This window comes from Artemia franciscana, chromosome 2, assembly GCF_032884065.1.
Source record: "Artemia franciscana chromosome 2, ASM3288406v1, whole genome shotgun sequence".
NCBI lineage: Eukaryota > Metazoa > Arthropoda > Branchiopoda > Anostraca > Artemiidae > Artemia > Artemia franciscana.
The window spans coordinates 46,102,267-46,128,814 of NC_088864.1; the positions used below are offsets into that span (position 1 = coordinate 46,102,267).

Sequence of the window (26,548 nt, forward strand, 5' to 3'; positions counted from 1 at the left end):
AAACGGTGTAACTTAAATTGAATATGCGATTCAAGCTTGAAACGAACAAAAATCATAACAAACACGACTTTGGGTATCGCCTTTTTCTCTCACTGTAAAAGTCTAAAACCTACTGCGTGATTGGCCCTTTACTAAAAACGAGTTATATTACAAATAGTTTCTTCTGTGCTCAATATTGAGAATAAACATTAAAATTACACTAAAATTTGTGAACTGATGAGCTTTCTGCAATTAATACCATTATACATCAAATGTCCACTTGAATTTTATTAGTTCTTTCTAAGACTGTTCAAGACAAATGTAGTTTTACTACAAACAAAAGTTTGATACTGCCCCCTTCTTTAATTGTAAAAACCTAAATCTTAATGCGTCATTGGCTCTTCACTGAAAACGAATTTTGTTATAAATATTTTCTTTTTCAGTTATTGCAGCGTTGAAAATGAAAATAAAAGTTAAAATAAAATAAAATCTTAAACTGATGATTTATCAACAATTAATATCATTATATATCAAATATTCATTTGGATTTTATTTGTACAAGTTTGGATTTTATACAAGGTACATACAGTTTTTAGTTAAGCGAAAATGACGCAGTAGGTGTTTGACTTTTACAGTGGGAGAAGGAGGCGATACCCGAACTCTTGTTTGCAGTGATTTTTGTTCGTTTCAAGCTTTATTTGCATATTCCAATTAAGCTAAGCTCGTTTTAAGATTTATTCATTTATTTTTTAGTATCTACTGTAATGTTTGTTTTGCATTGATTGTTTATTTAATTTCTGCTCGTTTTGGATTTCATTTGTTCTTTAATGGTAATTTCTGGTCGTTTTGATTTTGAATTTTAAAAGGTATTTGTTTCTGCTGACTTTAAGTTTAACATGACCATCACTTTTCTGTGAAAGACTTCTTTTTTGGAAAGCCTTTTTAATTAATAGCTTAAAATAATCATGATTTTACCGTCCCTTGAACCACCACACAGATTAGATTACCATTCACTCTTTACTGAAAACAAAATAGCTAGCTTACATTCAAAATGTTACTGGGTCAATTGGCTGTTATAAATTTGAGAGACAGTGACTTTTTAATCATTGAAGATTCGACAGTCATTCTTAATCATTTTGTGCAATGGATATGAATACAAAAATGAGCTTTCTCAAATGCGTGGAGAAAATGGTGAAATTTACCTATAAACCTGATAATATGGTATAAGTAGGGCTGTATAATACGGCATGATCCAGATTTTTTTTTCGGGGGGGGGGGCTTAGACAAGAATCCTTTTCGGGTGGATTTTACAAACAAAAAAGAAAACTAAGAAAACTAATAAAAAATTTATAATTTTTTTTTGTCACGTTTTTACGAGTTGGACAAACATTTAGGGGGGAGGGGGGTAAAATAACCTAACCCCATGTATAGCCTTGGGTATAATAACCATTGTTGGAAATCATATGTCTGTATGGTAACTTACAAATACAGACAAATGAAGTGACATATTTGAAAACAGAGTTTGAAAAGTGCCTGGTTTCTGAAAATATGTTTACAAGTTTTATCTGTTTTATTATTTTCTTTTATTATCCAACTCTTCTTCTTGAGAGTGCATTATTATTATCACGATAATTATTAAGCTATTAGGACTCATTTCAGAACAGAGTTCGTATGCTCATGTAAAATGCAAAATATTTTTGAAAAATGTCTTTTAGATAAGCAGTTGCATAAGATGTTGCATAACTACTTTATAAAATTGAAATAATATCCCATATTAAATAAAATTCTATTCCACATTTCATTATAAAACGCCTCAGTACCTTTTTTTCTTTCTTCATTTTTTGTTTTGCTTATTGGTCGAAAACTTTTTTTTTAAATTGATAAAAAAAAGCTTTTAGTAAATGTTTACATTAGCCTAAGGGTAACTTTTGTCACTCTACTGGCATTCCTTTTTGTCCCTCTCTATGTCCCCCTTAATATGTGTACTTGTAAAAAAACCGGTTTGTCAAATATCTACCGAAGTTTTAGTTGACTCCCAAGAGTTTCATCGCCCGGCGCTAATGCTTTCTTTAGACACTTCCGGGACACCATTACAAACCCCCAGGAGAACTCATGAGAAATTCTCGAAAAAATTATTTACTTACATTCCACTTCTAGGAGTGTTCTTTTGCTGATCGTGGGTGGAACTCCGTTTGCTGCAATGCACAAAAATGCACCTGTATCTGTTCTTGTAATTTTCGTTAAGGTCAAATCTGGACCTTCAAAATACGATACTGGAAGAACAAGTGTAATTAGAAACAGACAAAGCAAACAGTAATTTCTGTAGAAATTGTATATATATATATATACTAGCTGTTGGGGTGGCGCTTCGCGCCACCCCAACACCTAGTTGGTGGGGTCGCTTCGCGCCCCCCCCCAAGCGCCCCCGCAGGCGTAAGTCGTTACGCGCCATATTAGTTACGCGCCATTGTAGTTGTGTCCCTATGTCCCACCTGTGATATATATATATATATATATATATATATATATATATATATATATATATATATATATATATATATATGTTTTTAACTACGTAAAACTTGCGAATATACAACATTCTTTGCTGTCCCATCGTCTGTGCATATAAATAGATTGTCAGGTTTACCGACTCTTGAACATGCAACGCATAATGGTCCATGGGAAAACAATCCGTATTCAGATCTATACCTCATGATTCTATTGATTGCCCTTGAGCTTTGTTGAAGGTGATTGCTAATCGACCATTTCCTTTGTTGCCGTCGTCATTTATATATCACCCTGTGCCCCCCGGCGTCCCCGTTGTAGTTGTGTCCCTGTGTCCGGGTCGTCATTTATATTCCCTGTGTTCCTGTCGTCATTTGTGTCCCGGTGTCCCAGTCTGTGATTTCTATTTGAGTGTCCCGGGCGTCATTTATATTCGTCAGGATATTGTAGGGCATCGTAGCATCGATGAGTTTAAGCAATTCTTGTCAACTGATTGTTTCGCCTATAAAGAATATTATCTCGAGGTAAGAACTGATCACCGACCACAACGATTGCCACTTTGTTGATAGTTGCGTATCAGGAGGCATCAATTCGATTGCTGTTTTTAAGCAGAAGCACTAAATTATTATTTTTGTGGAAAAGATGATATATATAAATATATATATATATTTTCTTTTTAGTTTTTTTGTAGTTTTTACCTTTTTTAGTTTTCTTCTTCTTTTGTATTAATGCTAAAGCCAAGGTTCAAACCTGGAGCCTCTCGGACCTAGAACCTGAAACATAACGCTTTACCAACTCAGCTACTTCGGCGTGAATACATTCGTTTTGAGCAGCTTCCTCGGGTGTTGCCATTGTAGGTTCTTCAGTCGTTTTACAATTAGAAATTTCTCTTTCAACGGTCTTCTTACAATTAAAAATTTGTCTTTGAACGATATTCTTAAATACCTGTGTCCTGGTCGTCATTTATATTGCCTGTGTCCCGGTCGTCATTTGTGTCCCGGTATCCCAGTCTGTAATTTCTCCTTGAGTGTCCCGGTCGTTATTTATATTCCCTCTGTCCCGGTCGTCATTTGTGTCCCGGTCTGTTATTTATTCTTTGAGTGTTTTTTCTTTTTAGTATTTTTTAGTTTTTTACATTTTTTCTTTTTTCAGTTTTCTTTTTCTTCTTTATTTTTCAGCTTCACTATGAAATACGTCTTAAATATCTTTAATGACGTCACCGTCATAGCAAAAATGACGACAACTAACTTCATGACCCCAGTCGAAACAGAAACATGACGTCACCTGATCCACAGACAGACAACTTATTTTTATATATATAGATAGATATAATTCTAAAATTGTCAGGTAATTTTCTATTTTGAAATAAAAACTAAAAATTATTGCTCAGACAACATAAATATTTTTGATATTTACATAATAGCTTTGGTGGTTCTGGACTGAAATCTAAATATGCTAATCAAATTGGGAATTGCAATCTTTTAGGTTGAAAAGGCAGATCCATTGGAATCATGAGAATGCGTGGAATAAGAAAAGCCTCACCCTCAAAAGGCCCTGTCAAGATTGTTGCCTCTATTACGTTATAACAGACATAACACGTCATTTGTGTCCCGGTGTCCCGGTCTGTAGTTTCGTTAGTCGACAAACATGACGTCAGACGACAAACAACTTCATGACGACATACAGCTCAATCCTTATAATGACGTCAGTCGACAAACATGACGTCAGTCGACAGACAGACAAACAACTTATTTATATATATATATATATATATATATATATATATATATATATATATATATATATATATATATATATATATAAATAAGTTGTCTGTCTGTTTAGTGACGTCATTATATGACGTCTGAATTATTTCATCATATACCAATTCAAAAACGAATGTATTCAAGCCGAAGTAGCTGAGTTGGTAAAGCGTTATGTTCCAGGTTCCAGGTCCGAGAGGTTCCAGGTTCGAACCTTGGCTTTAGCATTAATACAAAAGAAGAAAAAAAACTAAAAAAAAGGTAAAAACTACAAAAAAAAACTAAAAAGAAAATACAAAAAAGAAACAAAAAAGCTAAAAAAATAAAAAAAGGTAAAAAACTAAAAACCAAAAAAGGAAAAAAACTAAACAAAAAAGGTAAAAACTAAAAAAAACTGAAAAGAAAAAAAAACTAAAAACTAATAAAAAAACTAAAAAAACTTAAAACTGAAAAAGAAAAAAAAACTAAAAACCGGGACACAGGGAATATAAATGACGACCGGGACACTCAAAGAGAAATTACAGACTGGGACACTGGGACCCAAATAACGACCGGGAGATATATATGACGACCGGGACACTCAAAGACAAATTACAGTCCGGGACACAAATGACAACCGGGACACCGGGACACGGGGAATATAAATGACGACCGGGACGCTCAAAGAGAAATTACAGACTGCGACAATGGGACACAAATGACGACCGGGATACTGGGAATATAAATAACGACCAGGACACAGGGATACAACTACAAGGGGGATGCCAGGGGCACAGGGGAATATATAAATGACGACGAGGACACAGGGAATGTTCGATTAGCAATCAACATCAACAAAGCTCAAGGGCAATCATTAGAATAATCAGGTATAGATCTGAATACGGATTGTTTTTCCCATGGACTATTTTATGTTGCATGTTCAAGAGTCGGTAAACCTGACAATCTATTTATATGCACAGACAATGGGACATCGAAGAATGTTGTATATTCGCAAGTTTTACGTAGTTAAAAACATATATATATATATATATATATATATATATATATATATATATATATATATATATATATATATATCTTTCTATATTCACAGGTGGGACACAGGGACACAACTACAATGGCGCGTAACTAATATGGCGCGTAACGACTTAAACGCGCAAGGGGGCTTGGGGGGGGCTCAAAGGGGCTTGGGGGGCACAAAGGGGGGGGGGGCGCCCCCACCATCTATATATATATATATATATATATATATATATATAGTATATATATATATATATACCAACTATATATATATATATATATATATATATATATATATATATATATATATATATATATATATATATATATATATATACCAACTATATATATATATATATATATATATATATATATATATATATATATATATATATATATATATATCTATATATATAAAAATAAGTTGTCTGTCTGTGTGTCTGTCTGTCAGGTGACGTCATGTTTCTGTGTCAACTGACGTCATGAAGTTAGTTGTCGTCATTTTTGTTATGACGGTGACGTCATTAATGGTATTTAAGACATGCGTTCACGGAAAAATGTTTAATTGTAAAATGACTGAAGAACCTACAATGGCAACAGCCGAGGAAGCTGCTCAAAGAGTCTATGACAAAAAACTTGCTGCTGATAGAGAAAGTAAGAAAAGAAAGCGTGGATATAACCGGGAATATAAATGACGACCGGGACACAGGGACACAACTACAACGGGGACGCCGGGGGCACAGGCGGGATATATAATTGACGACTGAGACACAGGGATTGTTTGTATAGAAATTACAGACCGGGACACCGGGACACAAATGACGACCGGGACACTGGGACATAGGGAATATAGATGACGACCGGGACACTCAAAGAGAAATTACAAACTGGGACACCAGGACACAGATGACGACCGGGACACAGGGAATATAAATGCTATTTATATGCACAGACAATGGGACAGCGAAGAATGTTGTATATTCGCATGTTTTACTTAGTTAAAACTATATATTTATATCTATCTCTATTCACAGGTGGGACACAGGGACACAGCTACAATGGCGCGTAACTAATATAGCGCGTAACGACTTACGCGCGCGGGGGGGCTTGGGGGGGCGCGAAGCGCCCCACCAACTAGGTGTTGGGGTGGCGCGAAGCGCCACCCCAACAGCTAGTTGACAATAAAATGAGACAATATTGAGAGGATATATATATATATATATATATATATATATATATATATATATATATATATATATATATATATATATATATATATATATATATATATATATATATATATATGTACATATATATATATATATATATATATATATATATATATATATATATATATATATATATATATATATATATATATATATATATATATATATATATATATATATATATATATATATATATATATATATATATATATATATATATATATATATATATATACTAGCTGTTGGGGTGGCGCTTCGCGCCACCCCAACACCTAGTTGGTGGGGGCGCTTCGCGCTCCCCCCCAAGCCCCCCCGTGCGCGTAAGTCGTTATGCGCCATATTAGTTACGCGCCATTGTAGTTGTGTCCCTATGTCCCACCTGTGAATATAGATATATATATATATATATATATATATATATATATATATATATATATATATATATATATATATATATATATATATATATATATATATATATATATATATATATATATATATATATATGTTTTTAACTACGTAAAACTTGCGAATATACAACATTCTTTGCTGTCCCATTGTCTGTGCATATAAATAGATTGTCAGGTTTACCGACTCTTGAACATGCAACATATAATGGTCCATGGGAAAACAATCCGTATTCAGATCTATACCTCATGATTCTAATGATTGCCCTTGAGCTTTGTTGATGGTGATTGCTAATCGACCATTCCCTGAGTCGCCATCGTCATTTAGATATCCCCCTGTGCACCCCGGCGTCCCCTTTGTAGTTATGTCCCTGTGTCCCGGTCGTCGTCATTTATACTCCCTGTGTCCCGGTGCTTTGTTGATTGCTAATCGAACATTCCTTTTGTCCCGGTCGCTTTCTCTTTGAGTGTCGTCATTTATTTAGATTGTCAGGTTTACCGACTCTTGAACATGCAACATATAATTGTCCATGGGAAAAACAATCCATATTCAGATCTATACCTCATGATTCTAATGATTGCCCTTGAGCTTTGTTGATGGTGATTGCTAATTGAACATTCCCTGTGTCCCGGTCGTCATTTATATTCCCAGTATCCCGGTCGTCATTTGTGTCCCAGTGTTCCCCTTTTAGTTCTTTTTTATTGGTTTTGACCTTTTTTTAGGTTTTTTAGTTTTTTTCTTTTAGTTTTTTTTGAAGTTTTTATCTTTTTAGTTTTTTTATTTTTATTTATATTTTTTTAGTTTTCTTTTTCTCCTTTATTTTTCAGTTTTTTTCCTTTTTTTAGTTTTTTTTTTCTTTTTTAGTTCTTTTAGTTTTTGCCTTTTTTAGTTTTTTTTTTAGTTTTTTAGATGAAAATTTTTTTTAGTTTTTTTCCTTTTTTTCTTTTTAGTTTTTTATTGGTTTTTACCTTTTTTTTTAGCTTGTTTAGTTTTTTTTCGTTTTTTCTTTTTACTTTTTTTTTTAGTTTTTATCTTTTAGTTTTTTTGAAGTTTTTATCTTTTTAGTTTTTTTATTTTTATTTATATTTTTTTAGTTTTCTTTTTCTCCTTTATTTTTCAGTTTTTTCCTTTTTTTAGTTTTTTTTCTTTTTTAGTTCTTTTAGTTTTTACCTTTTTTAGTTTTTTTTAGTTTTTTAGATGAAAATTTTTTTTAGTTTTTTTCCTTTTTTTCTTTTTAGTTGTTTATTGGTTTTTACCTTTTTTTAGCTTTTTTAGTTTTTTTTCGTTTTTTCTTTTTACTTTTTTTTTTAGTTTTTATCTTTTTTATTTTTTTTATTTTTATTCTTAATTTTATTAGTCTTCTTTTTCTCTTCTATTTTTCAGTTTTTTCCTTTTTTTTAAGTTTTTTTTTAGTTGACGTCGCCTGATCCACAGATCCACAGACAACTTATTTTTATATATATAGATATATATATATATATATTTATATATATATATATATATATATATATATATATATATATATATATATATATATATATATATATATATATATATATATATATATATATATATATATATATATATATATATATATATATATATATATATATATATATATATATATATAATAAATAAGAGGCTCATATTGTCTGCAGTTACAAGGTAAGTGACAATGAGAATCAATACATACAATTTGTCACAGGAACGAGTGAGGGGTTGAGGAGGGGGCAGCGCTCTCATGCACTGAGTAATGCCTATTCGTTTTGAGTTTTAATGTTGGTTCTTACTTTAAGTTGAAAAAACTTGTTTCTTACTTAATTTCTGATTGATTTTCAAATCACGGCGGGAAATCTTTCTCTTCGTCTAAGGAAAGCTTCACCCAGAAAACTTCGCCCACGAAAATATTCTTTTGCTGAAAGTTCCCCAAGGGAAATTCCCCTCGCGTATATAAGCTTCCCCCTCCCGTCTCAAAAAATTTCCCGGAATAATTGCCTTTTTTCTGAAAATTCTATCCTGAAAATGTATCCCCGTCTCCTAATTTTCACTTCGAAAAAACTTGGTTTTTTATTTGGTTACGAATTGTTTTTCGAATCACGCCCAAAATTCCCCCTTCCGCAGAACATTTTCCACTGAAAATTCCCCCATTCCCCCGGAAAGTTCTTGCCACTAAAAATTTCTCTCTCGGAAAATCCCCCCACCAACATTTCTCCAGAAAATTCCCTGCTCGCTGAACATTTATCTCCATCAGTTCCCCCAGAACATTTTCTCCACATTTAAAATTGAGCAGAGAAATTAAGACCGATAAAAGATTTCCGTAAATTAATTATGAAAGATTTTGCTGTTGTAAAATCTACCCTGTAAAATCCCTACCCCAAGAAAGATCTTCCCTTGGAAAATCCACCCCTTAGCCCAGATAATTCTTCGCACCAAAATTTCTGTATATTTCCCAATAAAAGATAACTGTATTACTTTCAGCCCTTTCTCGGAGGATCGAGTAGAAGGGGGACGTTCATGATATCTACAGAGTTATAGTTATTGAACCTTTCAACTATACTGAGCAAATTACTATCTCAGAAATTTCATCGAACATCTTTGGGGAAAAAAGGCTTTACAGGGGGGGTGGGTGGTAGATGCCCTCCAATTTTCGGCCATTTTTAAGGACACAAAAAATTTCATTTCCGTTTGAATAAGCCCTCCCTGGTCCTCTAGGACCATCTGTTTGATATAATCACCCCTGGAGAAAAAACAACAAAAATAACAATAAACGCGCATCTTTAATGTTTACTACTACTACTAACAACCCACTGCAGCACAAAGCCGCCTGAGGCCAAACACAACTGCGCGTGCTCCTCCTCCATCCCAGTGTATTTAAAGTATCCCTCTTTACACCCTCCCAAGAAGCTCCCATTTCTGTTAAATCTTTCCGTTACGAAAACGACGGGTTTTCGTAATAATTCTTCTGAAAAAAATACGAAATTCAACATTTTGTGTGTAGGAGCTTGAAACCACTAGAGTAGAGTTCTTTGACATACTGAACCTGATGCTGTGATTCCCATTGAGGTCACTTGACTTGTTCAGGGTGTCCCCCACCTTTGTAAAAAATCGGTCAAATTTTCCTTTTGATATGTAAGATCAAACCTAATGAATTTTGTATATTTTGAAAATACATAAAAAGCCAATTCTTTTGATATGTTTATTGTTATCCAAATTCCTTTTTAAAGTATTGGTTACTATTGAGCTGCGTTGCTTCTTACCTAGACTTTGATCCCACGAACTGTTTGTCAATGAAGTACAATGTACACATTTTGCGAATACTGGGTCGAACCCGCTCCCCCCCTCCCGAAAAATGATTCTTGAGCATGCTGAAGAATTTAGAGGTTTCATCGAGGCTACGTCTTCTTTATGAGACTTCCTCTTTTTATTTTAAGCTACACACATTTTATGTTAACATATTTGGAAAAGGTTCTATTAGCAAGGATCACCCTTTTTTCCTATTTCTTCTTTTTATTTCTAATACCACGAATAGTTCGATTTAGTACCATTTTAATGACTTATTTGAAATTTAATCAAGAGACTAATTAATATCCAAAAACTGGAAGCTGTGAACTTATCGCATGCAGTGTATGTATGAATTTACAGGTCATTAATTTCAATTTAACTTTTGACAGCATAAATTCGTCAAACTAAGTTCAAACTTTTATCGCTCCTAACAGCCGTAATTTCTATTGTAATATCTTAACGGGAAAATGATTGTTTATTATTGTATTTTTTTTTTCATTGTATTGAGGTGGCCTATTCTTTTCTTTTTGTGCAACCTTGTAGAGGTTTCGTTCATGGCCATAATGAAACCATGATGCGCCTGCTTGATAAAAAAAATCTTTCATTGAATATTTTTATCGTTACTTTATTTTGGCTCCTTATTCATTTCTTATTTCCTCCGTAACCTGGTAGAGGTATTGCTCATTAACTCCGATGGAACAGCACTAAACATCATAAGTCTAACTAAAAGTTTAAGCCGCTGTTATAACTTCTTATGTTTTCATTTAATTTATAAATGGGAAGGGATTGTGGTTTAGGAGATAATTCCTTCTTGACGGTTATTAATTTTTTTAATTCCGTAAGAGATTTTTTCTGAGAAAAGTAGAGCCATATCAAATAGTTCGTGGCAATGAACTGCAAGTAAGGGCGATGTGGCTCAGTAGTAACCGAAAATAATTTTTTTATGGTGGAGGGGGGTACGTGGGAGGACCTTTTCATTGAGGTAATTTTGGAGGGTACATAGGGGAAGGGATTTTTGAATGGAGAGATATGCCAAATTTCCCAGCGTTATTTAAAAAAAAAAATCAGAAATTAAATAAAAAAAACAAGTTTCAACTGAAAGTAAGGAGCAATATTAAACTTAATACGAACAAATTTATTATGTATATGAGGGAAGCCACCCCCTTGTCGATACTTACGCTTTTTAAACTGAAGTTGTTTTTAGCGCGATTAAAAGAGCTTTTTATTTTAATTAAATGGTCTTTTTGATTTAAAAATCATTCTTAAAGAATTAGGACAAAATTCGAACTTTCGCGTAAGCAGAGAGGTATTAACGAGGGGGAGGGGGATCATATACGTAATAATTTCTTTTTGCTCTAAGTTTTAAGCTCCCTACTTTCAGTTGATTTTTTTTTTTTTTTTTTTTTTTTTTTTTTTTTTTTACTGAACTTAAGACGAGCAGCATCCAAAAACAAATAAAAATTGAAATGAACAGCACAGTCAAACTTAAAACGAACAAAATTACTAGAAATAAGATTCAAGATGCTAGCCCGTCCTCTCTTAGCCGTAAAGGTGATATGAATAAATACATAAGAAGGGTGATATCATATTTCCAATGTAATTGAAAATGGCGAATGAGGAAATTAAGAATAACATCGTTTCTCTAGTATGACTGAAATTGCAAAAATATCGTAAGCATGGATATTTAACAAAGTAAAAACTTAGGGGAGTGACCAACTAAAACACAAACAAAACCTCCTCTCGGGGAGAGTTGAAAGCAGCATTATCTATAGAAAAATGGTAGATAATAAATGGTTTGTTCCAGAAAACAATTATAGTCGATTACGCTTAGTTATTTATTACGAATTGTGTTTCGAAAGACCAGAGCAAAAGAAAATTTTGTCTTTTCTTTGAATTATAAAATAGACAAAACCAAATTGTCAGTTCTTTCTAATTATTATGAGAATGTAAAGAGTAGAATTTGAAGATGTGAGCTATCTTAGGATGAAAGTGATAACAAATAATTGATTATGATCAATGATATCCTCAGTATCCTTTTAATAACTTAGCAACTGGTCTTTATTTGAATTCAGCCAATCTTCACCAGTTTAGATTATGCTCCTAATATTCAGGATAGTTTTTAAGTTGCCTGAACTTCCCCCTTACAGTAGAAGTCATCTGTTTTAGGCATTAATATTAAGATCTTTTGTATTTTGTTCTTTTTTAGAAAGAAGGAGTCCAGATTAATTTCATTTTGTAGATAATGCCAATTATATATTATTCCAAAGACCCTTCAATAATAACTCTTGAACAAAACTTGGCACTGATGGTATTACAAAGGGCTTCAATGTTTATTAAGTATCAGTAAGGTCTCCACAAAAGGTGATTTATATATTACGTCACTGCTCTACAAATACTGTGTAACAAAGTTAATTCACCTTCTGTTAGGTAATCATACAATATAGGCTAAAATTGAAAGTAGTAAATGCAAAGACTCACAGACTTTCCTTCTATCCGCTCCAAGGGAAAGTGGTCGGCTGTCTTCTCTTCTCCATGTGACCTTCGGCCTTGGAAATCCTTCAGCCTTGCATGTTAAAGTAATTTTTCCTCCCTCTCGAACTGTTACTTGGGACGGTGAACTGACATTGTCAGCAATTTCTGGTGGAACTGGAAAATTTCATATATATGATTGTAAGCACATTTTAGAAATAGGAATATTATTTAAAACGCAATAGAAACAATAATATTTTTAATTGTGTTGGAGATCTTTATCAAAGAGAAAAAGAGATAATACTGTACAAGGACTCTATGATAAAAAGCGTTGCTTCATTCTATTGGTTTGTTTTTCTTACTTATTGTCATGATCCAATCGCAATATTCCTTAAGGGCATTACAGAAAGAGAAGCCGAATAACCCTGACTTTTTTTTACCTATTGTTGTATTTACCTGTTGTTGCTTTGTCAAATATTAAGCCAGTAAAAAGTGCATACACCTGATTGGTTTTTTTCTTATGAGATTTTAGGATAGTGAAAATATAAGAAAGTTATATGTGGTGCAAAAGCTAAATTCTGATTTAAAGAGTCGGGTTTAAGGGGTGGTAGCTGTCCTCGCATTGGAGGTAACCCTTGTACACCATGAAGAACGAACGGGAATTAAATAGGTTATTAAGTTTTCTTCAATGAATCTAAAAAGCGACGTTAAGCTAAAGACAAAGACTAAATGTTCCGTATACGAGGAGAGTAACCTCTTCCTCAGCTCCCACTCTTTAAACTAAAGTTTCACTTTTTGTCCTAATTCCTTAAGAACAACTTCTTAAACACAAGGGTTATTGAGCTAGAACGAGAACTATTTTAAAGCAGCATAAGAATTCACCGTAAAAGGAGGGAGGGTGGGTAGGGGGAGCCCCCTTATTCACAAATAACCTCTGATAACCTCCGAACGATGCTCTTTGCTACCATTTGAAAGACTTTCTTTTATTTAAAAAGTAACAAGTTGAATTCAGTTGCGTACAAGCCCCCCATTTTCTATTTGTATGTTGATTAATTTTTTATGAGAGAAACTTTTGTTCCTTAGTTATGTATACCGCGAAGCTTTAAGGCCTTTTTAGTAGTTCTTTCCATACTTAAAAACGCCCTTTGAAAACGCAAAGAGAAATAAAATGTTATTATTGTGTGGCAGTTTGAAGTTAAATTGCAACCTATCATTCAGGCCCAAAACATCAAACGGACATTTAAAAAACAACTGTAGATATATGATGTATTTTTGGTATGTTGACCAGCTAGTTTGGTAGTAAATCTTTTGCTTTATGAAAAATATATGTGACACGTTGGATTTCGTCATCTTCTTCTTCTGTTTCAGCAAACGTGGGCATGTCTGTCAAGACTATTCAGCCCGATATCAGTCGATTTCCATCTTTTTGTTAATGTTCAGTTCCTGTTCTTACCCGGAAAAACACAAATATGGGTAAGTTATAGCAAGACCAACCTATGTTGTCAGGTAAGAAGCATTGGCAAGAAGTATCTAGCCGTCAGAGAGAAATTAACCTAAGATAATCTAGCTTAATTGTAACTGTACATTGAGTCGTTCATAAGGGTGGTGGTGTCCGGGAAAAACCATTTACAGCGATTCTAACCCAACTCCAACATAAACAAAAAAACGAATCAAATTCAAAGATTTGATCAGAGTAGGCAGCCCCCTAGCTGCGGTGCCCCGTCCCTCAGCTGCGGCACCCAGGGAACTCTAGTCCGTCTTAGTTGTTAGAGGATGTTTTTCTGGGGATGGAAAATGCTATCAAACCTCTCTTTCATCAAAATTCATGTTTCAGTGGTTTAATAATTCAAAGTGTAAGCTTGAGGTAAGTAACAAGCAAGTAATATTAAAGAAGCGGGGGTTTTGAGGTCTTGGATGAAATCTTTGACATTTTCTAAGCACTTTTGACATTTCCTAAGTTTACACCTATATTAACCATGAGTGACAATAAACATTTATGCATTTGTGATTTCAGTCTGATTTTCTTTTGCTCTAGGTTTCGAACATCTATATATATAAAGATAAGTTGTTTGTCTGTTGACTGACGTCATGTTTGTGTGTCGACTGACGTCATGTTTGTCGACTGACGTCATTATAAGGATTGAGCAAAGGCAATCATTAGAATAATGAGGTTTAGATCTGAATACGGATTGTTTTTCCCATGGACAATTATATATTGCATGTTCAAGAGTCGGTAAACCCGACAACCTATTTATATGCACAGACAATGGGACAGCGAAGAATGTTGTATATTCGCAAGTTTTACGTAGTTAAAACATATATATATATATAAATATTTATATACTAGCTGTTGGGGTGGCGCTTCGGGCCACCCCAACACCTAGTTGGTGGGGGCGCTTCGCGCCCCCCAAGCCCCCGCGCGCGTAAGTCGTTACGCGCCATATTAATTACGTGCCATTGTAGTTGTGTCCCTGTGTCCCACCTGTGAATATAGATAAAAGAGAAAAGATTTCTCTTTTCGTTATAGATATATATGTTTTTAACTACGTAAATCATGCGAATATACAACATTCTTCGATGTCCCATTGTCTGTGCATATAAATAGATTGTCAGGTTTACCGACTCTTGAACATGCAACATAAAATTGTCCATGGGAAAAACAATCCGTATTCAGATCTATACCTCATTATTCTAATGATTGCCCTTGAGCTTTGTTGATGGTGATTGCTAATCGAACATTCCCTGTGTCTCGGTCGTCATTTATATTCCCAGTATCTCGGTCGTCATTTGTGTCCCAGTGTCCCAGTAAATTCTCTTTGAACGCCCGTTCGTCATTTATATTCCCTGTGTCCCGGTCGTCATTTGTGTCCCGGTCTGTAATTTATCTTTGAGTGTCCCGGTCGTCATTTATATCTCCCGGTCGTTAATTGTGTCCCAGTGCCCCAGTCTGTAATTTCTCTTTGAGTGTCCCGGTCGTCATTTATATTCCCTGTGTCCCGGCTTTTAGTTTTCTTTTTCTCCTTTATTTTTCAGTTTTTTTCCTTTTTTTAGTTTTTTTTCTTTTTCAGTTTTTAGTTTTTTTTTTATTAGTTTTTAGTTTTTTTTATTTTTAGTTTTTTTTTGTAGTTTTTACCTTTTTTTTAGTTTTTTTTTTAGTTTTTTTTCTTTTTTAGTTTTTAGTTTTTTACCTTTTTTTGTTTTTTTTAAGTTTTATAGCTTTTTAGTTTTTTAGTATTTTCTTTTTAGTTTTTTTGTAGTTATTACCTTTTTCAGTTTTTTTCTTCTTTTGTATTAATGCTAAAGCCAAGGTTCAAACTTGGAGCCTCTCGGACCTAGAACCTGAAACATAACGCTTTACCAACTCAGCTACTTCGGCTTGAATACATTCGTTTTGAGCAGCTTCCTCGGGTGCTGCCATTGTAGGTTCTTCAGTCATTTTACAATTAGAAATTTCTCTTTCAACGATGTTCTTACAACTAAGAATTCGTCTTTGAACGATATTCTTAAATACCTGTGTCCTGGTGGTCATTTATATTCCCTGTGTCCCGGTCGTCATTTGTGTCCCGGTATCCCAGTCTGTAATTTCTCTTTGAGCGTCCCGGTCGTCATGTGTGTCCCGGTCTGTAATTTCTCTTTGAGTGTTTTTTCTTTTTAGTTTTTTACCTTTTTTCTTTTTTCATTTTTCTTCTTTATTTTTCAGCGTCACTATGAAATAAATATCACCGAACCTTTGTTTTTTTTTTAACTAAAATCTGGTAGGCATTGATGACCTTATCTAAGTCAAAATCCCAAACCCAATCATCATCGCTATCATTTTCAGTTTTGATATGTTTTGACTCTTGCTGTCCAGGTGGATTTTCATCTAACTGCGCGGTTTTGCGTTCTTTAGCCGCAAGCCTGTTTTCTTGCTGTTCTTGTGATTCCTCGGCACGCTTTCTTTTCTTACTTTCTCTATCAGCCGCAAGTTTGTTGGCATAGACTCTTTGAGCAGCTTCCTCGGCTGTTGCCATTGTAGGTTCTTCAATCATTTTACAATTAAACATTTTTCCGTCCACGATCTTCTTACAATTAAAAATTTGTCTTTGAACGATTTTCTTAAGTACTTTTAGCCTTCTTTTTTCACTTTATCTTTTAGCAGCAAGTCTGTTTTCGCGTTGCTCTTGTGATTCCTCGGCACGCTTTCTTTTCTTACTTTCTCTATCAGCAGCATGTTTTTTGGCATAGACTCTTTGAGCAGCTTCATCGGCTGTTGACATTGTAGGTTCTTCAGTCATTTTACAATTAAACGTTTTTCCGTGAACGAATGTCTTAAATACCTTTAATGACGTCATCGTCATAACGACGACATGACGACCTGATGACATGACGTCACTCGACACACAGACACACAGACAACTTATTTTTATATATATAGATATAGATATCTATCTATATTCACAGGTGGGACACAGGGACACAACTACAATGGCGCGTAACTAATATGGCGCGTAACGACTTACGCGCGCGGGGGGGGGGGGGGCTTGAGGGTGGCGCAAAGTGCCCCCACCAACTAGATGTTGGGGTGGCGCGAAACACCACCCCAACAGCTAGTAATTTATAAAGATTAAATACCTAATAACGCATAATAATTTAGTATACACGCATCATGGATTATATGGGCTAATAAAAAGAAGTTGAAACTTGAAACGAACAAAGTTATGACCTTAACACGTGTGCCGTTATAAAATTGACTAGCGCTTCACCGAAACCCGAAAATGGAATAAAGGTTATTCTCTCATTGCAAGAAAACAACACCCACTTAGTGGGCAGTACCTATTATCAATTATCGCCTCTGAGTCTATGGAGCATATTTATCTGGTAAATTCCCCAGTGATATGCTAAAATATTGGAACAAAACAGTGCAGAGGTGAATTTTCTGCTTGTTACTAGATATCCTTTTATGTTTTACGTGGAGGGGTGGTAATTTTTGTTCATATTCAGGGCTCTTATCTTACTTTTCACTTACACTTATATGTAGGTTTTGGGATATGCCGATTACATTTTTTATCGTTTTACTCATAATAGCGCTATAATAGGGCATAATAAGGTTATAATAGCGTTCGCTATTTTTGGGCTAATTTGGGCTAGTGATTGCGCTGAGTTGGTCTATGTGTTCTGCCGAAAACCTGGCAGCTGTGAGACCAACTGTTCATGACAGTGAGTAGTAACTAAACTGAAACCCCTGCCAACAGAAGCCAGAACTCTTAAAACAAAATTCCGTAGCGCAAAACATTACTCTATTTAAGAGAAAAAGGGCTAGAATACCCAAGAAATTGAAATGAGTAGTCTAATATCAATAAAATACGCCGTTAAGTACAACATTTCTAAAACACTAGAACCAACTTTTCTAACCACCATTTGCAAAAGTACAGAGTTTCATATTTTTCCCCAGAATGAATTAGCGTATACATTTATTATATACTTTGTTTTTCCCTGGAAACAATGAGCAGGATGAAATGAAGTATAATAAAAGAGAATTTAGCTTAACTACTCTGCAAAAACAAAGGGAAAAATTAAAGCAAATAAAGAAGAAGCTTGGACAAAAAGTGCTTCCACAACATTTACTCAACTCGAATAAAACACCATTTAAGGAAGAACCAAGAGTACAACGGGAAATAAAAAATGAACACTATAACTAATGCTAGCGGTTTAGCATTAGATATTAAAAATAATTCTCATTGAATGATTAATTTCGCACTTTTGAAAGCCAGCATGCGCATGATGTGTTTTGGTTTTGTTAAATATCGCCCTCAACATTTTCTGGCAGTATATCTAACAGTATATCTCAAAGAAGTGCAGTTACAGTCCGAAGTAGTCGCAGTTACAAGTACTTGTAGTCCCAAACGTAAGTAGTTGCAGTTGCAGTCGGATTACTAGTGGCCCTGAAAGTTTCGAGTTAATAACCTTAGTTATTCCCAAGATATTGCAGATACGCTATTTGAACACTTGGATATGCATTATGTCTTTTGATTTAGTTTAATATATCCCCAATATATCTTAAAGCTCCACCTTAGACTTTTCGGGCACACCCAGTATTAAAAATTCCTCCGTTTGTTATTTTTAAATCCTGCATGTAGATAATAGGCAAATTGCACAATTTATAATCCTTTCCCCCAGGGTTCTTAGGGACAGGGCATCCCCAGAGGCATAGTTATCAAATCTAGACTGTTTTAACGAAGTGGTGTTATCAAAATTTCATAAGTCTTCAGGCAGGCATTTAAAAATGTCTGACTGCCCTCCAACCACTTTCTGATTCCCCACTTCAACAAAGCCTAAAAGTTTCAACTTAATACCATCTGCCGCTCCTGAGAAATTACTAATACACCCTGCTCATTTCTGCAGTTTAGAGCCACAAAAACACGATTTGGAAACAACAGGACCATAATGTTATCAAACGGTTCGGGGTAGGGAGTAGGTAAGGAGCAACCCGACTCAATAGTAACCAAAACTCTAGAAAACGGAATTTTGATGCAAATAAATATATCAAAATAATTGGATTGTTATGTTGATTTTAAATACATAAGTTTAGTTACATTTAGTGTCACCCATCAAAGGTTGCTAGCCTGAGAAAATTTGCCCGAGTTTTGTACGGGATAAACATCCACCAAAAGTTGCAAAATCTTAATGAAAACATCACTATCATATTCAGCGTATCAGTGAATCCCACTGTAGAGGTTTCAAGCTTCTATCTGCAAGAACGTGGGATTCTGAAATTTTTTCCCAGAAGAAAATCACGGAAGCGTATTTACTTGTTATATTTCATTTATTTTTGTTTTTCCCAGGGGTTATTGTGTCGACCCAGTAGACCTAGAGCGTTGAGAGAGGGCTCACTCTAACGGAAATAAAAAGTTCTAGTGCCCTTTTTAGGTGAAAAAAAAATTGGAGGCCAACTAGGCCCCCTCCCACGCCACTTTTTTTCCAAACTCGTACGATGAAATTTTGGGATTTCCATTTTGTTCACCGTAGTTGAAAGATCCAATAACTATGCCTTTGGAGATAATATGACCTCCCCACCGCACAGTCACCTGGGAGAGGTCTTTAAGCTATAAAATTTGCCCATTGCTTACGTATAGTATTTGTTATTGGGAAGTATTCATGCATTTTTCGGGTGGGGAGAAGAGGACAAATTTTTTGTTGGGTGGATTTCACATGAGGGGTTTTTTATGAAGAGGGAAATTTCCAGGGGTGGAACATTTCAGAGGAAATTGTATACTGGGGTTATTTGTCAGAATTCAAATATGAAATTTCTTTATATGTCTTGCTTTCTCTTTACCGACTCAATTTAACGCGTGGAGATGTTAAGAGTAATTGTCTGGGGTAAATTTTCACCAGGATTGAATTGTCCAGAGAATATTTACTTGGGTAAGGGGATTTTCCCGTGAAGATGGAGCCGGATATCCTGGCGTAATTTAAAAATGATCAGAAATAAATTAAAAAAAATGTTTTTCCAACTGAAAGTATGGAGCAATATTAAAACTTAAAACGAGCAGACATTATTACGTGTACGAGGGAGGCTTCCCCTCCTCAACACTTTGCTCTTTACGCTAAAGTTTAAATTTGGTCACAATTCTTTGAAAACGACTTCTGAAACACGAAGGTCAATTAAATAGAACAATAAATGTCTTTTTTTTAACTTGGCAAAAAACTTTAGGGTGAACACCGAGGCATTAAGGGGGAGGGGGGTAACCCCCCTCATATACATAATAATTTATGTTCGTTTTAAGTATTTATGTTGTTCCTTATTTTCAGTTGAAAGTTGCTTCTTTTTTTTTAATCAATTAACATGAATCCATACAAAACGAATGGTTACTATATACTGTAAATGCAGTAATACTAACAATTATGGTATTGCACAGCTGGGCAGTAGCTATTGGAAGGCAAACCAACAAGGGGAATAATTGAAGGCATTTCTTGGGAAGTGGTATGAGCTAGAGACCAGAAGCCTCGAAAAGTTTATTTCCAGCCAATAGCTTTTTGTATCTACAATTTTAAACATTCCGTGAAAAATTCTTGAGTTCAATATGAAAGGGAGGGCTTAAGCCCAAGTCTCCATTTAATTAGAGCAATATGTTTGCATTAAACGTTCAAATAGAATGCAGAGGGGTTAACAATCCCCTCTTATTACGAAAATAGTAGTTATCAATGCAAAAAGGATTTTCCAAAAAGCGCGACATTGCAAAAAAACTTGAACCTTAGCGTAAATAAAGGGGGATAGAATAGAAGGGCACAACCCATCTTACATGTAAGTTTAGCATTTTTTTTGTATCGTGGGCATTTTTTTTTACAGAAAAAATACCCACATGATCCCTTTTGCTCTAGCAAATTATTTTAAAAATATTGAACAATTCTCTTCTTCTAAGTTAATGCCTCGCAAATTTGCAGTATTCGGACAGGTAGATATTTTCTTTTATCAAACAGTTTGTGGTAACGAACTGTAGTAAGGAGCGACCCGGCGCAATAGTAAACAAAACTCTAAAAAACGCAATTTCGATATTAAAAAATACATCAAAAGCATCGGATTTTCATGCTAATTTCAAATATATAAGTTTCATCAAATTTAGTTTTTGTCATCAAAAGTTAAGAGCCTGAGAAAATTTGCCTTATTCTGAAAAATAGGGGAAACACCCCCTAAAAGTCATAGAATGAAAGTCCTATCTACAAAAATGTGGAATTTCGTATTTTTCACCAGAAGACAGATCACGGGTGTGTGTTTATTTGTATTTTTTTCAGGGGTCATTGTATCGACCAAATGGTCCTGGAATGTCGCAAGAGGGCTCATTCTAACTGAGATGAAAAGTTCTAGTGCCCTCTTTAGGTGACCAGAAAATTGGAGGGCACCTAGGCCCCCTCCCACGCTCATTTTTCCCCAAAGTTGACAGATTAGAAAATTTGAGATAGCCATTTTGTTCAACATAGTCAAAAACCATAATAACTATGTCTTTAGGGATGACTTACTCACCCACAGTCCCTGGGGGAGGGGCTGCAAGTTAAACACTTTGATACAGTAATGGTTATTGGGAAATGTAGAGATGTTTGCAGGGGGATTTTTTTTCGTTTGGGGGGGGGGTATGTGGGAGGATATGTCACGAAGGAAGAAAAATTCAATGAAAAGTATGCAAGATTTTCTAGTATTACTATAAAAAAAAACAATGAAAAAATAAACATGAAAAAATGTTTCAATTGAAAGTAAGGAGTAGCATGAAAACTTAAAAAGAACAAATATTATTACGAATATAAGGAGTTCTTCTCCTCCTAAATACCCCGCTCTTTATGCTAAAGTATTTTTAGTAATTTCAACTATTTATTCTACGGCTTTTCGTATTCAGGGGTAATTCTTGAAGAATTGGGACAAAACTTACGATTTAGTGTAAAGAGCGAGGTATTAAAGAGGGGACAAACCCCCTCATATACATAATAAAAATATAAGACTTTAGAAGTTTGTTGCGTAAGTTAATGCTTAAGTTACGTATATTGTTTACTAATAAAAACGTTCGTTTAAAATTAAAAGTTCTAGTTGCCTGTTTAACTAACTGAAAAATTGGAGGGCAACTAGGGCTTCTTCCCCACCCCTTATTTCTCAAAATTGTCTGATCAAAACACAGAGAAAGCCATTTAGCCAAAAAAAGAATCAATATGCAAATTTCATTTTAATAATTTATGTGTGGAGAGCCAAAATCAAACATGAATTAATTCAGAAACGTTCAGAAATTAAATTTAAAAAAACTAGTATTTTTAACTGAAAGTAAGGAGCGACATCAAAACTTAAAACGAACAGAAATTAGTCCGTGTATGAAAGGGGCTGTTCCCTTCTCAATGCCTCGTTCTTTACGCTAAAGTTTTTTTTACCGTTTAGTAAAGCAGAATTGAAAGAAAGAGTAAAACTTTAGCATAAAGTGCGGGGCGTTGAGAAGGGAACAGCCCCTTTCATACACGGGGTAATTTCTGTTCATTTTAATTTTTAATGTCGCTCCTTTCTTTCACTTAAAATAACTAGTATTTTTAACTAAAAGTAAGGAGCGACATCAAAACTTAAAACGAACAGAAATTAGTCCGTGTATGAAAGGGGCTGTTCCCTTCTCAACGCCTCGTTCTTTACGCTAAAGTTTTTTTTTACCGTTTAGTAAAGCAGAATTGAAAGAAAGAGTAAAACTTTAGCATAAAGTGCGGGGCGTTGAAAAGGGAACAGCCCCTTTCATACACGGAGTAATTTCTGTTCATTTTAATTTTTAATTTCGCTCCTTACTTTCAGTTAAAAATACTAGTTTTTTTTATATATTTAGTTTGAAGAAGCTGACTTACCGTTCATACCTGTTGAAACGCTGGATGAAAATACTACGTCCAACCAGCGCTTTAATAATTAACACTCTTTCCAAACGTGATTGAACACCAGGTCACAGCAAATCGACGTCTTTTCATATTCATACAAAACGGAATACAACAAAAGGTGAATAGCTAGGACGATTTCCCCACCCAGAAACGAAATATCTGAATTTAAATTTGACATTAATACAAACTGAATAATATTAGCTGCTCTTAGGATGTGCTTCCATACGAACAACCATTTCTTTTATTTGGACTTGAACATTCGTGTCTTTTCTTCTTTTTTTTAAACAAAATAACCTTACTGTTATTGCGTGCAAATTTCATATTTATTGAACTAAATAAATGCAGGTTTTTTCAACTGAAAGTAATGGGAGTTGTATGGGGTCAACAGGTATCATGAGAATATATTTACATAGCCCCAAACCTCATCTGCACATACCCTAAACCTCTTTTGTATGAAGATAATATACATATACTTGTCGTGACTTTTCCTATTGGGAAAATAACGTTTTGTATTGACATTTTTCTTTTTTGTTTAGTTTTTTTTTAACTTAGGAATTTTTTCAACTTTTTTTTCGTGTCTTGAAATAACTACATATTTACAAGAAAAGAAATTCACTTGTGATATTTCGTAAACATGAAACGAAAATGATATATGTATATTAGCCATGATTTGTTTTTCTTTTAGAAAAATAAAGTTTAGAGTGACATTTTTTTTACTTAGTTTCATTTTCAACTTATAAATTTTTCCTCTTTTTCTTAAAATATTTATGGTGTGGCCGTTTTTATTAGCATAATTATGGGAATGACCATTTATATAAACCTAGCCATGGCGGGACCGATTTTATTAATGTAAGCATGGTGACGACAGAAAAAATAGCGAAAACTACTTCACAAACATCCAAAACATTTCTTTCAAAACAAAATACATCCTAAGAAATTCAAATACTTCTAACAGAATAAGAAATAGTTATTGGAAAATACAAAATACATGTTACAAAACACCAAAAGACTGTAATAACATCAAAATAGGTCTTACGAAACGGCTAGAAATTTATGTCTTGCTAAGCATACGTGTGAACGGGGCTAAATACATCTGGCTTTCCTCAAATATTTAGTAAAGGCTTCCGCACTGAATACATTTGTGGCCTTATTGCACATACTGCATAGATTCTCAAGCCTCGTACTTGTAAGTCTACATTGTTTTTGTAAAGGTGATGAATCAAATACACTTACGTAGATGAAACAAGTTTTACCTTTTTTTAAACAAAAAAACTGACTAAAGGTCGGGCCAAATGTCCTAAATAATTGACATCGTTTGCTGGGGCCAATCAGATTTTAAGCAGCTGCATATATATTTGCTTGGGTAATTTCACTTAATTTATTTTGTCTGTTGCATCTCTATTTTGAACAGCTAATTTTCCTGTTAAGTTCTATGGCCATGATTAATATGTTCAAAAACTGCCATCTGAAAACTCATCTAGAGCGAATTAAATCCAGTTTTGCAATCAGGGAACGGAGGGCGTATATTTTGTTTCTGAGTATTTGAAGACTGAATATGTGAGGAAAGTCTGCATAGAACAAACAGGAGGATTAATCTCTGTTGATTCATTATATCCCCTCCCCCCTCCATACAGGAGACTGCAAATCACACATATTATGCATGTGCAGTTAAAAGTTTCTTTTTAACTGCAAGTAAGGAGCGAAATTAAAACTTAAAACGAACAGAAATTATTTCGCATATTAAATGGCTTGTCCCCTCCTCAACATCTCGCTCTTTACGCTAAAGTTTGACTCTTTCTCAAAACTCTCCTTTTTAAAACATTAAAAAAAAAACTTCAGCGTGAAGAGCGAGGCGTGGAGGAGCGGATAACCCCTCTTATGTACGAAATAATTTCTTTTCGTTTTAAGTTTTAATGTCGCTCCTTAGTTGTAGTTAAAAAAAACTTGTCGTTTTTATTTAATTTCTGAATGTTTTTGAACTAATGCATGTTTTGATTTTGGCTCTCCGTACATTAATAATTAAAACGAAATTTCCATATTATTTTTTTTTGCTAAAAGACTTTCTCATAGTTTTGATCGGACGATTTCGGTAAAAAAGGGATGGGGCAGGAGGTCTAGTTGCCCTCCAGCTCTTGGCTTCTTAAAAGACAACTAGAACTTTTTATTTATTTTACAAACGTTTTTATTAGTAACTAGCTGTTGGGGTAACGGCGTAAGTCGTTACGCGCCATATTACTTACGTGCCATTGTAGTTGTGTCCCTCTGTCCCACCTGGGAATATAGATATATATATATATATATATATGTTTTTAACTACGTAAAACTTGCGAACTTACAAGATTCTTCGCTGTCCCATTGTCTGTGCATATAAATAGATTGTCAGGTTTAGTTGTGTCCCTGTGTCCCGGTCGTTATTTATTTTCCCTGTGTCCCGGTCGTTATTTGTGTCCCGGTGTCCCAGTCTGTAATTTCTCTTTGAGTGTCCCGGTGTCCCGGTCGTCATTTGTGTCCCGGTGTTCCGGTCTGTAATTTCGTCAGTCGACAAACATGACGTCAGTCGACAAACAAATTCATGACGACATACAGCTCAATCCTTATAATGACGTCAGTCGACAAACATGACATCAGTCGACACACAAACGTGACGTCAGTCGACAGACACACAAACAAACAGCTTATATATATATATATATATATATATATATATATATATATATATATATATATATATATATATATATATATATATATATATATATACTAGCTGTTGGGGGGAGGCACTCTGCGCCCCCCTCCAAGCCCCCCCGCGAGTGTAAGTCGTTACGCGCCATTGTAGTTGTGTCCCTGTGTACCACCTATGAATATAGATAGATTTATATATGTGTTTTGAACTACGTAAAACATGCGAATATACAACATTCTTGGCTTTCCCATTGTCTGTGCATATACAAAGCCTTATGTGCTTATAATTACGTCATATGTAAACGCTCTTTTTACAAACAAACAAACATGCATACACTCAACTCGTTTTTATATAGATAAATAGATAGATAGATACAATACGAATTAACTGCGTAAAACTTGCGAATATACAACATTCTTCGCTGTCCAATTGTCGCTGCATATAAATAGATTGTCAGGTTTACCGACCCTCGAACATGCAACGTACAGTTGTCCATGGGAAAAACAATCAGTATTAAGATCTATGCCACATTTTTCTAATGATTGACCTTTAGCTTTGTTGATGGTGATTGCAAATGCTAATCGAATTGGGAATTGCAATCTTTTAAATTAAAAAGGCATATCCTTTGGAATCATGGGAATGCGAGGAATAAGAACAGCCTCGCCCTCAAAAGGCCCTGTCAAGATTGTGGCCTCTATTACGTTTTCCATTGTTTTATTTTACGGCAAGTCGCGTGCAATTGCAAAGCTTTGGTTGGCTTATGTTACCTAACAATATTATTGATACGTCTTTTTTTAGTTGTAGCACGTGTGGTGGAAACCCTGAAAGATCCACGGAATTAAAGA

The 26,548-nt window shown here is 34.5% G+C and overlaps 1 protein-coding gene across 2 annotated transcripts in view; it reads right to left on the minus strand.

Moving 5' to 3' along the window:
• Positions 1-26,548, minus strand: part of LOC136042748 (lachesin-like) — a 119,395-nt gene that overhangs the window by 26,656 nt on the left and 66,191 nt on the right. The window contains exons 5-6 of one of the 2 annotated variants that reach the window (XM_065727715.1): positions 12,665-12,832; positions 2,124-2,252 (exon numbers count right to left, since the gene is read on the minus strand). In XM_065727715.1, coding sequence (XP_065583787.1) covers positions 2,124-2,252; positions 12,665-12,832 — 297 coding nt within the window. The remainder of the gene's footprint in view (positions 1-2,123; positions 2,253-12,664; positions 12,833-26,548) is intronic. The other variant, XM_065727719.1, reaches the window with a different exon arrangement.